Source organism: Megachile rotundata, chromosome 13, assembly GCF_050947335.1.
Source record: "Megachile rotundata isolate GNS110a chromosome 13, iyMegRotu1, whole genome shotgun sequence".
In the NCBI taxonomy this organism is placed as follows: Eukaryota; Metazoa; Arthropoda; class Insecta; order Hymenoptera; family Megachilidae; genus Megachile; species Megachile rotundata.
In genome coordinates this window covers 10,256,447-10,272,973 of record NC_134995.1, presented here as the reverse complement: position 1 = coordinate 10,272,973, position 16,527 = coordinate 10,256,447, and the positions used below count along the sequence as shown (strand labels likewise).

General features: G+C 34.3%; 1 protein-coding gene across 2 annotated transcripts in view; it reads right to left on the bottom strand.

Annotated features, from left to right (window-relative positions):
* Positions 1-16,527, bottom strand: part of Sol1 — a 718,219-nt gene that overhangs the window by 72,401 nt on the left and 629,291 nt on the right. For both annotated transcript variants that reach the window (XM_076539295.1, XM_076539296.1), the window contains exon 9: positions 14,679-14,865. In XM_076539295.1, the coding sequence (XP_076395410.1) occupies positions 14,679-14,865 (187 nt within the window). The remainder of the gene's footprint in view (positions 1-14,678; positions 14,866-16,527) is intronic.

Here is a 16,527-nt window from a genome sequence, read left to right as displayed (position 1 = left end):
GGTATAACATAGGGTATTTTTAATCATTTAATTATTAGGTTAGGTTATGTTAGGGTATAACATAGGTTATTTTTAATAATTTAATTATTAGGTTAGGTTATGTTAGGGTATAACACAGGGTATTTTTAATCATTTCATTGTTAGGTTAGGTTAAGTTAGGGTATAACACAGGGTATTTTTAATCATTTAATTATTAGGTTAGGTTAGGTTAGAGTACAACATAGGGTATCTTTAATCATTTAATTATTAGGTTAGGTTATGTTAGGGTATAACACAGGGTATTTTTAATCATTTAATTATTAGGTTAGGTTAGGTTAGAGTACAACATACGGTATTTTTAATCATTTCATTGTTAGGTTAGGTTAAGTTAGGGTGTAACATAGGGTATTTTTAATCATTTAATTATTAGGTTAGGTTAGGTTAGAGTACAACATACGGTATTCTTAATCATTTCGTTGTTAGGTTAGGTTAAGTTAGGGTATAATATAGGTTATTTTTAATCATTTAATTATTAGGTTAGGTTAGGTTAAGGTATAACGTCGGGTATTTTTAATCATTTCATTGTTAGGTTGGGTTAGGTTAGTATACTTAATACATTGTTGAGTTTACCTTAATAATTTTATTGTTAAATGCATTACAGTTAATTTCACTGTTAGATGTAATATTTTTTATCATTTTGTTAACAAAAACTTCGTTGACCTATGTTAGGTATTTTGAATAATCAAGCAGCAGAAATAAAAATGTCAGCCAGCGCCATTTTATAAAATCTTGCTGTTTATAAGAACATACAAAGATAATATCAGAAAATATAACTACAATTATGTACACAAATAACAATTACACTAAACAAGAAGTATTCCTAACCTATTTCCCCCGGTTCGCCAGTTGAAAGCGAGTAAAGTAACCTAACAGAATCTCGTGACTTAATGAACGCATCAGTCAGCACAGTTCGATCGGGTAACAGGTAGAAATTGGCGTATAATCAGCAATCAGCTGATCGCTAGGAAAATTGCACTAACAAAGGGGATAATATTCACGTTAACTGAAACGGCCAGTAAATTCGTTAAAGTAAAACGGTCTGGTGATCGCAGCAGGTTTCAGTCGTATCCCGAGGAACCGCTAATATTTTCTCTCGCCACCGGGATCGTTGAACCGGCTATAATAAGTACGAATGTTGCGCAATGCCGGGCTCCCCCTGGCAAAAAAGACGATACAAAAGATGTATAAGTTCCTTTAGGGACGGGGAATTTATCATGTCGTTAGAACGAGTGCATTCGAAGATATATCGCGCAGCACGAATTATTCACAGCTTTCTGCCCCTTTCAACGACGCGATTTGTATGCGCGTAATGAGCGTCAGGGGTGCATTAATTAACGGCATCAAATTCAAGATAACAAATTCGACTAATTTCACGGATCACTCACCTTTCATCTTTTCTATTCGCTCTGCCAATTAAGAAATACGGGACTTCGTTCCTAAAGGAAGACCGACGTGAGTGCCATATAGCGAGAACGCTTTGAAAACTTAATCAATAAGTCTTCAAATCCTGCTACGCGATTTTTCATAAAATACTCGTCCTCGCAGTTCCTTGTCGAAGACTTATTGATCCTGCAATCGAGAAACTTGCCTCGATATTTCGCTGAGAAAGCGAACGCTTATAATGGCGGCCATAATGGAGTAACAGGACGATCCTCTGCACATCTTACGAACTTTATATTCCAAAAAGTATGAGCATTTTCATTCGCTAATGCACAGCTCGTGCAGGAAACTCATCTCGAAAATCAAATAATCCCGTCGTCCCAGTTTCGACCTTTTCCCGAACTTCCGAAACTTTCCGGGAGTCGCCGCGTCGGGCAATTTTTAACGGGGCCCCCGGAAAAAAGGTCTCCATTAATTCTAAAAACGAAGTTCCCGGGCCCTCGGTACATCCAGCATCAAGAGCGCAATATTTCTGGCGTCGGCGAAAAAACCGGCGACGAGAGAGATAGCGGCAAAACGGGATACAAGAAACGGGAGGATAATGAGTGGAAGAAGCGAAGAACAACGAGGAGAATAAAACATTCAAGTGCTATAAAACGTTAAGGAAGTTGGTCTTGATCGGCCACTAATTCATCGCCTCACAAAATAAATTCCTCCTCTAACTTTAATATCAATGCGTTGCCTCTCCAAATTATTATTTAAATCAAATTTAGCGTGGCAAGAATATATTTTTCATGCATTAACACCCATAGGTTTACGAATTTTCACGAAAATCAATTTATAAGGTTTTACTTGCGGAGTCTTATTAGACGCCATTTTTTACCGATCGGACGACTCTGTCGGTAACGCAATTTACTTATCATTGATGTTACAATGAAGGTATTCTTCTCTAATTTTATTATTTATCAAGTGGTTTATGACCCAAGAATTTTTTTAATAGAATTTCTTAGATGGAATAAATATCGGGTTAAACGCGCGATATTAAAAATGAATTGGTCGGAACGCAAAAGGGTCGAATCAAACACGATCAAAGAAAGTTGAAAGGGTCCTCCCGTTATTGTCGGAAGTTAGCGTCGCAGACGGGGATTGAATATAAAATTGCAGAACGCGTGGCCAGCCTGTCGAATGGAAAATGCATCTTGATTTCTGTGTTTCTAACGGGAAGAGAAATCAACAGCGAATGGAAATAGACGATGGTCCCTTAGGTGTGGCGTCCTTTGTCGACGAGATGAAAAGTTTTCCCATTGAATATGTTACACGCCATGCGAGAAACGATTCGGCCAGACGGAAAGAAACAGACGTGTCACGGGTCCAACCTTCGCGACGGAACAGTAACTTCTTTTGCTTTATTTTCTTTTTGGCTTTCTATCTGAAACGTGGTTACTGGACGGAGACTTTTACGGACACGTTATTTCGAAACGGGAATAAATTCAATCGAAAGTTTGCAAACTGGAGAATGATTATTGGAGGATCATATTTTAAAGTGGAGATTAGCATTTGGAGTTTAGTTCGTTTGTGGAGTTAGGTTTGTTTATAGAGTTTATTTAGTTAGGTTCTGTTGAAGGATTAAATTTAATTCGACGGTGGAATTAGTTGATTCTTCGAGGATTTTCAGATATACAGTATTGAATATGTACATTTATTAATTTTCAGAAAATGAATTTGCACATTTTTGCATATTTATATTCTCAAGTTTTCCATTTTTTTAAATATCCACATTTTTAAATTTTTACAACCCTGATTGCATTCCGCAGTCGTCATCATTATTTTCATTTATCGAAATGTTAGAAGTCCGATGGACTTTTGCTTACTGTCCACGCGCCATCTCGTGGGAAAGCTCCACACATTCCCCCATAAAATTATCAACTCCAAAATCCGTAAACATCTCGTCAACCAAGTTCCCCATGTCAACCAAGTTCATGTCACGAAAAGTCACACAAGAGAAATTTTTGATCAAAAAAAAAAAAAAGGAAATACACCGTCAAGTGGTGTTACGTGGCGCGTATGCATCCAGCGTAGCGAATGCATTCAAATGCAGCAGGAGATTTCAGTGAATAGTCGCGGTGGGGAGGCCGCGACCGACATCTGATTTTCCTGGCCAGTTTCCTTCCAATCACCCGAGTGGATTGGTCGAAATTTTCCTCGAGCGCTGCACACGTATGTTAACATTCGTGTTACCGCTCGAGTATTCATTCCGGCCACATAGACACGCTGAACGCCACACGAACGAACACGCAATAATATTCTTTATGTCGATTCGTTCGTGCCACCACGAAAATTGTACGTTCGCTTGTTAACGGGCGACCGCAAAGTGTCAGATTATGGGAACAGATAACCTGAAAATAATGCAACGCGGACACGAGACACTGAAATATATTTAACTCTGTGGCGAATTAACGTGGTGAAATATTCTGTTTTAACCCTTAGGTTGGTACTGGAAATTATTTAGGTAAAGGAGACTTGGTATGCAATTTTTAATTTTAATTTATTTCATGAACCTGTAATTTCGAAGGATAAATACAGTGTCGTTCTTTGTGTGCATATGTAACAGATGGTGGTTAGACGCCATCTTGTATTAAGACGCGCCACATTTTTTACGTTTATTAATTTAAATCATATATTATATTTATTAACTGAATGTTTTATATTATAAATGCTACGAATTAGATGCTATATTTATTAATTAAACTTAACTAATAGGCCATACAAGTTTGAATAACCTTCATAAAAATGTCAAGCGGTCAACTTAAGCACTGACGCTGCCGCCATTACGCGTAAACGGGCGCGAAATTCAAACGCAACCTACACGTAATTACAATAATTACAACAAATTTGCAAAACGGTGGTTATATAAATTAAATTTCAGTACTCAAATACAATATGAAAAGAGTATTTCCATATTTTTGCCACAGTTTTTAAATAAAATCGTCGAGCCACAGTTACGTGACCTTTCAGCGTTATTTTTGTCTACGTAACCCGGTAACAAAGTTCGTAGCCGCACAGGTGACACGTCCTAAATTAAATCATTGCCTTTTATATCGTGTTTTCGTTGTAAATTGAATCATAGCAACGAAAATTGCGAGCGGGAATGGTAGCAAGTACAGCCTTCAATTGTCGAGTTGGAAATCGTCCTTCCGGCTCGCGTCGCCTCTTATGGAGATTAAATCACTTAACAAACGCTGAAATTTTCGAATTCCGAAGTGAAGAGGATCCGAAGTTCGAACAGTTTCGATCGACAATTGCAGAGGGAAAAAAAATGGAGGAACACGGTTCCCGCCCTGTGTATCACGTGCTACCGATATTCACTGATTAACGGTATTAGGAGAAATTATTGTTCGCAGTTCGACACGCGATCAAAAGACATTTTGGCAACCGCGATCCCTGAGTTCTGCTTGAAATACAATTTGCACGGAGTGCATCGAGTGGTGTATACCCGAATTCCGCTATTAGTGTGCCGATTGATCGACCGGTAGCCGTTGTCCGACGACGAGAATCGGACGTTTCCGATCGGAATGCTGCTTGTCCTTTTGTGAAAAGCACGGGAACGAACAGTTGTGATCAATTTCACTTGTGCTGTGTTCCCAAAACGATTATTTGCATTGCGTACGCAAGGATTTCGTAACGTGGGATCTGTCAGAATTTCTTCAAAGCTTTTACTCTTTTACTATGGATGCGGTTTATAAATTCAATCTCGTCGGATTTTTCCACTAGAATTTTTTAACTCTTTAACTGCGGATGTGGTTTTATGAACTTTTTAACCGAGGTTTCAAATATTCAACTGTGGTTTAAATCCTTTAAGTGTGGCTTGTGGAATACGTGGTGAAATTATTGCAAGAGGGGTGGTGTTTGAGCAAGTTAATTTTTGTTAGACCTTTGATTAATACTGTGAGGCATTCGTGACGCATTTGTGGCGTATTCGTGACGCACTTGTGACATACTTGACTCGTGACGGACTCATGACGCACTCGTGACACACTCATGACACTTTCGTGACGCACTTGTGACATACTTGACTTGTGACGCACTCATGACGCACTCATGACGCACTCATGACGCACTCGTGACACACTCATGACGCTTTCGTGACGTACTCGTGACGCACTCGTGACGCACTTGTGACGCACATTTCCCAAATTCATATTTTCCCAATTCTCAATTTCTCAAATTCTAAATTTCTCAAATTTTAAATTTCCCAAATTCTAAATGACCCAATTTCTAAATTTCTCAGATTCTAAATGACCCAAATTCTAATCATCCAAATTCTAAATTTCCCAAATTCTAAATGACCCAATTTCTAAATTTCTCAGATTCTAAATGATCCAAATTCTAATCATCCAATTTCTAAATTTCCCAAATTCCATATTTTCCCAAATTCTAATCATCCAAATTTTAAATTTCCCAAATTCCATATTTTCGCAATTTCTAAATTTCCCAAATTCTAATCATCCAAATTCTAAATGACCCAATTTCTAAATTTCCCAGATTCTAATCATCCAATTTCACAATTTCCCAAATTCCATATTTTCCCAATTTCTAAAATTTCCAAATTCTAATCATCCAAATTCTAAATTTCCCAAATTCTAAATGATCCATTATCTAAATTTCCCAGATTCTAAATTTCCCAAATTCCATATTTCCCGTGACGCACTCACGACGCAATTGACTTGTGACGCAATCATGACGCACTCATGTCGCAATCATGTCGCACTTGTCTCGTGACGCACTCATGACGCATTCGAGACGCACTCATGATACACTCGTGACGCACTATGACGCACCATGACACACTCGTAATGCACTTGTGACGCACATTACACCCCAAAGACAATAAACCTAAATCGTATTTGCACTGTGTCTGGCTTTGAAATTTAATACCAACTATAATTTGCACATTCAAAATCCTATGAATTTAAAATATCCTTATAATGATTGGAACTGACGTAACTGTCGAGGAAATTGTAGGTCACGAGGTTAATATCAAATAGCCCTGGTTTTTAAAAATGAAATAAGTAAACAAGAATATAAATTCAATAATAAGATTAATAATTAAATTAAAACTTGTTAAGTAAAGAAGTACAAAAAGTAAATGAAGTTAAAGGGTATTTTTTAAGGTTATGTTCATAACTTGTGTGTCTATTTTAACCCAGCGCTCAACTCGCTTTTATGTTAAATAATAAAAAGGTTTTCCTCCATATTTTGTATTAAAAATTCTCTGCTTAGCTTGCTGGTTTATTTTTATTTAAAATGTGCTTCAAAGAGCAGCGTGCCATAAGGGTACAACATATTCAATTTTTTACTGGTTTGTCATATAATTAGAAGAGTTAATTACTAAAATTTCTGCAGTGTTGTCAAAAATATTTGAATATTCGAATTAAATTAATCCAACGAAATAATATTTTACGAAACAGAGTAATTGAAGATGGTGAAACGAATTTGATCCAGCAACGAAACATTAATTATTTTAAAAAATGTTTATCACTCGAACAATAATAAAGGATCAAAAACATGTATGAATATTTTATGAACGCGGAATTGGTTTGTTGTCGAATGCATAATTCCCTTCACAATGCGTGTACGCAACGAAATCCGATCGCGAAATAATGAAATTGTGAAAAAATTGAACGGCCGAATGTATTTTCACGATTTTAGAGACAAGCAAATCGCACCGGGGAATATCTCTGTGAAGTTCGTTTCGTCCGGGCAGCGATATAGCCCGATGCGAGTTTTAATCGCACGGAAATTTCAACGGAACGTAATTAAAGAATGTAAATAGACAGTGTACACTGATTCGTTGTTGATACGGTTGTTTTAACGATAAATCTCGGCTTTCCATTACACATTTCATTTAATGTTGTCGCACGATGAAAAGATATCGGATTCATTATTTCGTTTCCATGAATTTAAAGGACTGAGATCCGATTTATGGATGAAACTTTTTGCGCTTTATTGAAAGTTACTATTCGATTTTTACAAAAGAGTTTGTGATTTGTAATTGTCTTCGGGAGTTGTAGAACGATTGGAAGCTTGTTCAAGTCTTATGGAAATTAAATTGATGAGATTCTGAGATGGGGTTTAGTGGAATATGAAATTTTATTTTTTTTATTTAATTTGTAGTTTTTAATGGTTTGGATGAAATTTGGACAATTGAAGAATGGTGGGAAATTTACAAATTTTCCAAATTTCAAATTTCTCAAGTTTCTAAATTTTCCGAACTTCTAAACTCGACTCGTGACGCACTCGTGACGCACGCATGACGCACTTAATTCGTGAAGCATTCGTGACGCACTCGCGACGCAGTCATGACGCACTTAATTCGTGAAGCATTCGTGACGCACTCGTGACGCACTAATGTCGCACTTGACTCGTGACGCATTCGTGACGCATTCGTGACACACTGACACTCTCGTGACGCAGTTGTGACGCACACTTCCCAAATTCCATATTTTCCCAATTTCTAAATTTCCCAGATTCCATATTTTCCCAATTTTTAAATTTCCCAGGTTCCATATTTTCCCAATTTCTAAATTTCCCAAATTCGATATTTTCCCAATTTCTAAATTTCCCAAATTCTAAATGACCCAATTTCTAAATTTCCCAGATTCCATATTTTCCCAATTTCTAAATTTCCCAAATTCTAATCATCCAAATTTTTAATTTCCCAAATTCTAAATGACCCAATTTCTAAATTTCCCAGATTCCATATTTTCCCAATTTCTAAATTTCCCAAATTCTAATCATCCAAATTTTTAATTTCCCAAATTCTAAATGACCCAATTTCTAAATTTCCCAAATTCCATATTTTCCCAATTTCTAAATTTCCCAAATTCTAATCATCCAAATTTTTAATTTCCCAAATTCTAAATGACCCAATTTCTAAATTTCCCAGATTCTAAATGACCCAAATTTTAATCATCCAATTTCTAAATTTCCCAAATTCCATATTTTCCCAATTTCTAAATTTCCCAAATTCTAAATGACCCAATTTGTAAATTTCCCAGATTCCATATTTTCCCAATTTCTAAATTTCACAAATTCTAAATGATCCAATTTCTAAATTTTCCAGATTCTAAATGACCCAAATTCTAAATTTCCCAAATTCTAATCTACCAACGAAAACTCTCCAATCCACAATTTCCCAAATTGCCCACCACGTTCTCAAAAATTCCGAAAACACAAAACAATACCAAAATACAAAAATAATAAATAAGAAGAGCCTAACGAAATTTCATTACACGTCACGAGCAATTTGCACAATACGTATCTTTAAAGTACGATAGCATAAATCGAAAAGGTATGCCCGTTTAGCCACAGTATTCGGAGAATCTCGGTATAACGCTTTCCTGACAACACAGCAATTGCGATTGGTCATCTCCTCGTTCATTTTCCACGTGCCTGACCTTAAACGTTGTTTAATTGCCGCTGGCATGTTTCATCGTGCGGTTGCTCGAGTAATGTTTCTCTGAACACGTAATTGTTCTACGTTTCGGGAAAATCAAGATAATCATGCGTAACATCGTCCCCGTGCAACCAGTTCAGCTCGGTAAATAACTGGGTGAGCTATCGTCAACCATTAACTGTCAAACTTTTATTTTATAACTTTAGTTATATGTCGAACACTTTTATAAGTTAGGTCTGAAATTCATATATCATACATTGAAACCAAAAAAATTTATTACTTAACTAATTTAATATTGGGGTAGTACCCCAGCAAATTTAGCTTCAATTTTAGTGTTGATTTATTTTAAATTAACATATTAACTCTTGTAAGGAAAATTAATTGAATTGAGAGTATATTTAATAGTACACCTTTTATATTTGTTTAAATATATTTATGCAAGGTACATGATTATAGTGGTTAGTTAAAAATGATGTTAACATGAGAAATATATTTATTCAGAATTTTAATAGCAGTAAAAATGGAAGAAATTTTAATTTTAATGCAGTATGTGGAGATAATTTTTAATGTAAATATGTGAACGTGGGAAGTAAAACGGAAATGAAGTGTTCCAGGGTGAAGTAAGAGGGTGCAAAATTTCCCTGGTGTACCTTGTACAAAAATAAGTTTTATAAGCTCACAAGAAGGTTTTACAAATTTTATCTTTAATTAAAATTGATGTTTACGTGGCAACTCGTGACATCTGCTCTTCTGAAATTACTCGAATAACATTAAAAGAGGTCAGGTTATTCTTGAAAATTTGTTATCAATTTTTCATAATTTCTCTTCGAAAATTGGTCTAAAAATTTTTGTCAAATAGGTCACACTTTATTCTTGAAAGTTTGTTATCAATTTTTCATAATTTTTTTTCGAAAATTGGTCTACAAATTTTTGTTAAATAGGTCACACTTTATTCTTGAAAATTTGTTATCAATTTTTCATAATTTCTCTTCGAAAATTGGTCTAAAAATTTTTGTCAAATAGGTCACACTTTATTCTTGAAAATTTGTTATAAATTTTCTATAATTTCTTTTCCAAAATTGATCAAAAAATTTTTACCAAACTTGTACTTATTCTTATCTCTTCAAATACAATTTTTCTAAGATTAAATCCTAGGTCACTGTTGTACACAGAAAATTTTCCAAATATTCCACAAACTCTAAAACGAATGTTAAATACACAAATCTTCAAAATTTCCCGGAGAAGCAAAGTAAAATGAAGAATCGATTTCTCCCTTACAGACAAATTTATGAACGTGATTCACCTTTGCCAAAAGCTTTCAATTAGATAGTAACTTTGTGAAAAGTCACGTACAACTCTGTTCGAAATCTGAACTATCCCTTAAAGGTGACGGTTAACGAAGTCTAGTTAGATCTACGACAATAGTTAGTTAAGTCGAGCATATTGGATTACTGGGTTCATACGCGGTAAGCAGAAGGGAATTACATAATTCGTGTACCCATGTGCGTATGCGAATGGAAGTTTTGCATTCTACGGGGGAGAAGTTGTGGTGAAGTTTGCTTGATTTAAGATTGGCAAGATTATACAAATTATGTGAGGGTAGATGTAATAAATTTAGATGAGCAATTGTGGTAGAATATTGTGGCAGTATAATGCACTTTAATAGGGTTATTAATGTTGTGTTACTTGTTATATTGCATGTTATGGTATATGTTATTAATCATGTTATATTGCATGTTATTATTTATGTTATATTGCATGTTATTATTCATGTTATATTACATGGTATTATTCATGTTATATTGCATGTTACATTGCATGTTATTATTCATGTTATACTGCATGTTATATTGCATGTTCATATTCATGTTATATTGCATGTAAAATTGCATGTCATTATTCATGTTATATTGCATGTTATATTGCATGTCATTATTCATGCTATATTGCATGTTATATTGCATGTCATTATTCATGCTATATTGCATGTTATATTGCATGTCATTATTCATGCTATATTGCATGTTATATTGCATGTTATATTACATGTTATTAAACGTGTTATATTGCATGTTATTGTTGATGTTATATTGCATGTTAAATTATATGTTGTTATACATATTATATTGCATATTATTGTTTATGTTATATTGCATGTTATATTATATGTTATTATACATGTTATATTGCATGTTACATTATATGTTGTTATACATGTTATATTGCATGTTATATTATATGTTATTATACATGTTATATTGCATGTTACATTATATGTTGTTATACATGTTATATTGCATGTTATATTATATGTTATTATACATGTTATTGTTCATGTTATATTGCATGTTATATTATATGTTATTATACATGTTATATTGCATGTTACATTATATGTTGTTATACATGTTATATTGCATATTATTGTTCATGTTATAATGCATGTTATTGTTCATGTTATATTGCATGTTATATTATATGTTATTATACATGTTACATTGCATGTTATTATTCATGTTATATTGCATGTTATATTGCATATTATTGTTCATGTTATAATGCATGTTATTGTTCATGTTATATTGCATGTTATATTATATGATGTTATACATGTTACATTGCATGTTACATTATATATTACAATTATTATTACACACATTATTAATTACATGTTTCATCAATCATACAATCAGCAATCATAAAAAAATGATTCAACCATCCTAAACAATTTTTCTATCCAAAATTGTTCACGCATCATTTCACACGTCACTCGTGCACACCGTTCAGCTGCGAAGAGAACACGAAGAGACAGTCCCGAAAGCGAGAATTGACAAACGTGTACTTTTTTTCCGGCCGAACCGATACACAAAATATCGGGAAACAATTTTCGAGACGGTAAACGGAAGCTTACGACGTTTTTATCGATCGGAAAGTTTGTAACTTTATTTCACTCGAACACGCTGCAAGCAATACGAGACGGACGTTCGTTTAATTAATTAATTCTGTACATTTTATTTTAAGGGAAAGTTTCATTAACTTTCCAGGCAGGTATCGTTATTCGGCTCAGCTTTGTTTCCATCGCTTTATTTAAGCTTCTTTCTAAGGATTCGTTTGATGAAAATTGTTGAACTTCGGCGTGGAACTTGTATAACAATCGCAGACAGCTTTTTAATTTTCTGCAAGAACCTTCGTATCAAAACTTTATAAATTCCTGCTGGGGCCTTTTATTTCTTTATTTAACGTTATTATTTCATTTCGAATATAGGGATTTTTTAGTTTGGAAATTTAATAATTCAACAAATTTGAAATTTGTAAATTAAAAAATAATTTCAATTTTACCAATTCACCTCAGTTAGAAAATTTTAAATATTTATAAAGTGGAAGTAATAAAAAGTTAAAAGTCTGTAAATATTAAAACATGAAAATGACTTACACTCACCGCCATTACATGTAAAAATAGCGGGAAATTCAAACGCAAAGAGCGTTACAAAACGCGAAACCAAAGATCGGTAGAAAAAAAAGATCGTATAATTAATTCGCCGGCCTCTCATTTTCACAGTCACTAAATTATTTAATTCGATCATTGTCTCGTTCATATTGACTGATTAAAGGAATCCTGACGATTGATTAATTAGAAGATATGAAGCGTTACGGAACGCCTCGATGCTCGATAAAGTAATTCAATTCGCTTTTAATCGTACATTCTACGATCACTGGCGGCAAATTATAATTGATTGAATGAACGAGAAAGAGATTGGGGATATAAAACACGCGTACTTTTAAAGCTGACGAGAAGTCATTGTATCATCAAAGATACCTCGTTGAATGCGAGATTCAATTGTTAAAAAGATATATAAAAACATTTTCTTAATTTTAAAATTTTTAAGTTTGTAAGTTCTTAGGTGTAAGAAATTGTATGTTCAAAAATCAGTAGGATTTTCAAGCCTCTAATTTCACAAAATTCCAAAGTTTCCAAATTCCCCAAATCCCAAATTCACCAAATCCCAATTGCCTCAAATCCTAAATTCCCCAAATTCCACATGTCCCCAAATCCCACATAACCCCAAATCCCACATATGTCAAATCCCACGCGTTCCAAATTCCACGCGTCCCAAATCCCACGCGTTCGAAATTCCACGCGTTCCAAATCCCACGCGTCCCAAATCCCACGCGTCCCAAATCCCAAATCTCCCAAATCCCACGCGTCCCAAATCCTACGCGTCCCATATTCCACGCGTCCCAAATCCCACGCGTCCCAAATCCCACGCGTCCCAAATCCCACGCGTCCCAAATCCCACGCGTCCCAAATCCCACGCGTCCCAAATCCCACGCGTTCCAAATCCCACGCGTCCCAAATCCCACGCGTCCCAAATCATACGCGTCCCAAATTCCACGCGTGCAATATCCCACGCGTCCCAAACCCCATGCGTCCCAAATCCCACGCGTTCCAAATTCCACGCGTCCCAAATCCCAAATCCCCCAAATCCCAAATCCCCCAAATCCCAAATCCCCCAAATCCCAAATCCCCCAAATCTCAAATCCCCCAAATCCCAAAATTCCCAAATCCTCAAATCCCCAAATTCCCAAAATCCCCAAAATTTCAAATTTGACCCCCTCCACCTAGAACATCTATAAAATTCTTCCAAAGTAAGAAAAGAGTTCCCCCACAGTTTATTTTCATCCAATTACAGTGATTTCCCAGGCGCAAAAATTGAAACGAAATAACTATTTAATTCTCCCCCGTTGAAATATGCTTATTTCAACCTGCCAGATTTCTTCAATATTTGCGTTATTCAGTATTTCATTCAGGTCCGTACAATCAATTTTCATTCCGTTTCGTGGATTTCGCTGTGTCCTCTTACATTATAAGCAGGAGAAATGATTTCTCTCCGGAGACAGGGTGGAAGTGAAATGTACGATGTTTGAAAAGTGAAGATTTTAGAAATACGAACGCCGCTGGAGCCAAGTGGTGGTTATGAGTGTTTGCACAACGGGGTGAGTCCCCTTAAGGGTGAACACTGTGTTCAAGTTGGCCAAGAGATTTTAGACGGACTTTTTTTCACGGATTTCTGTATAATACATGTATCCTATTTATTTAACGATGCGTGTCTTCGTCAGATTTGTTTCTTCATTTTATTAGTCATTTATTTTAATATTCGAGGTAGTAGGTTTTGTCAGACTTGGGTCTTCATTTTGTTAGTTATTCATTTGGATATTCAAGGTTATATTTTACGTGTGTAATACATACATGTAGATACATATGTATACATATGTTCAAGGTAATATCACATGTTACACATATGATTATACATACACGTGCATATGTATACATATGTTCAAGGTAACATCATACATTGATATATGATACATATGTACACATATGTATACATATTTTCAAGGTAATATGATACATTCATACACATATGTATCATATGTTCAAGGTAATATCATATGTTACACATATGATTATACATACACGTACGTATGTATACATATGTTCGAGGTAATATGATACATTCATACACATATGTATACATATGTTCAAGGTAATATGATACATTATACATATGCATACATATGTTCAAGGTAATATGGTACATTACACATATGTACACATATGTTCAAGGTAATGATACATTACACATATGCACACATATGTTCAACATAATGTTACATTACACATATGATACATACATACACACATGTATACATATGTTCAAGGTAATATCAATTTACAAAGTATCACGTTTCAGATATCAAATTACCGAAAGAACACTTATAAAAAAAAATGAATAAAACTTACTCGTTCGCTCCGTTGGAGGTGTGGTACAAGTTCAAATCCTGAAACACCACTTGGACCCGTTCCTTGCCCCGTCCTTGAAAATCGTATGTACAGTGTGTCCTCGGTGGATAAGGATTCGGATATCCCGGCGACGTGACCACTCCCGTTTTCGTCGAGTCACTGTTGAAGACCACGTCGCAAAGTGACGCTGCAAGAAAAGGATAATAAAGTTGAGGACGGCCAATAAACAAGGGTGATTGACGTCGAAAGGACAAACAGAAAAAGACCGGGGTTAACAAGAATAATTAATTAAAGGGCGACGAGAAAACTGGTTAATTCAAGTACGGAGAAGCTCGTCTTCGTTAGAAAGTTAACCTTTCGACAGAGATGAATTGGTGAAATTTCTTGCATTTTTCGCTCGGATAAAACATCCCTTGTTCAAAAGTACATTTATAAGAACGTTAAAGGAGAACCGATACTTCGATAATTATTAAAATTGGTTCTTTGTATTCGGAAAGGAAGAATGGCGTTAATAAAAAAATCTTATTACGGATAAAACATCCCTTGTTCAAAAGTACATTTATAAGAAAGTTAAAGGAGAACCGATACTTCGATAATTATTAAAATTCGTTCTTTTTATCCGGAAAGGAAGAATGGCGTTAATAAAAAAATCTTATGATACTTGAGAGACAGCAAAACGGACAATTGTAGAATATCATCGCCCTTTTTCGCTTTTAATTTTGCCTTTCTCTCGGTTCTCATTTTAATTCTCGCTTTCTTGGATCATTAGCCTGGCCGCGTTTTAATCTCACCCTAGACGAACCACCCTTTGTAGACCTCGCGAAGAAGCTTTCCTCGCGGATGAATCATGCATGACGCACCTAACACCGAAGCTTAAGGTGTTTTATAAATTATTAATGTAGCGGAAGATAGTGTTTAAGAGAAATTTATCTGACGTTTAGGATGCGTGCTTCCGGCTTTTGTTCCTTTGTGTCGTGGTGATCCATAATTCGAATCGAGTACTTCAACGTTGTCTATATTTATACACTCAATTATTTACTGAATTATTTACACTTGATTTCCTTTAAAATTAAACAACTTTTTTGACAAAGTTTTTGAGAAACTTTTTTAACCTATAATATATCATTTTTAAAAATTAAATAACTTTTTTGACCAACTTTTTAAGTAACTTCTTTAACCTATAATATATGGTTGTTAAAAATTAAACAACTTTTTAAGAAACTTTTTTAACCTATAATATATGATTTTTAAAAATTAAACAATTTTTTTGACCAAGTTTTTAAGAAACTTTTTTAACCTATAACATATGATTTTTAAAAATTAAACAACTTTTTAAGAAACTTTTTTAACCTATAATATGTGATTTTTAAAAATTAAGCAACTTTTTTGACCAACTTTTTAAGAAACATTTTTAACCTATAATATTTGATTTTTAAAAATTAAATAATTTTTTTGACCAACTTTTTAAGTAACTTCTTTAACCTATAATATATGATTGTTAAAAATTAAACAACTTTTTTGACCAACTTTTTAAGAAACTTTTTTAACCTATAATATATGATTTTTAAAAATGAATTCTATTTAGAAATATAATTTATGAATTGCAAGGTGCAATTGTTAGAGCAATGTTCATTATTAATTTTAAAATTGTACCAACAGTTTCTAAGCTATATTATATAATTTCTGTCAATGTCTTCTATTTAGAAATATAATTTATGAATTGCAAGGTGCAATTGTTAAAGCAATGTTCATTATTAATTTTAAAATTGTACCAACAGTTTCTAACCTATATTATATAATTTCTGTCAATGTCTTCTATTTAGAAATATAATTTATGAATTGCAAGGTG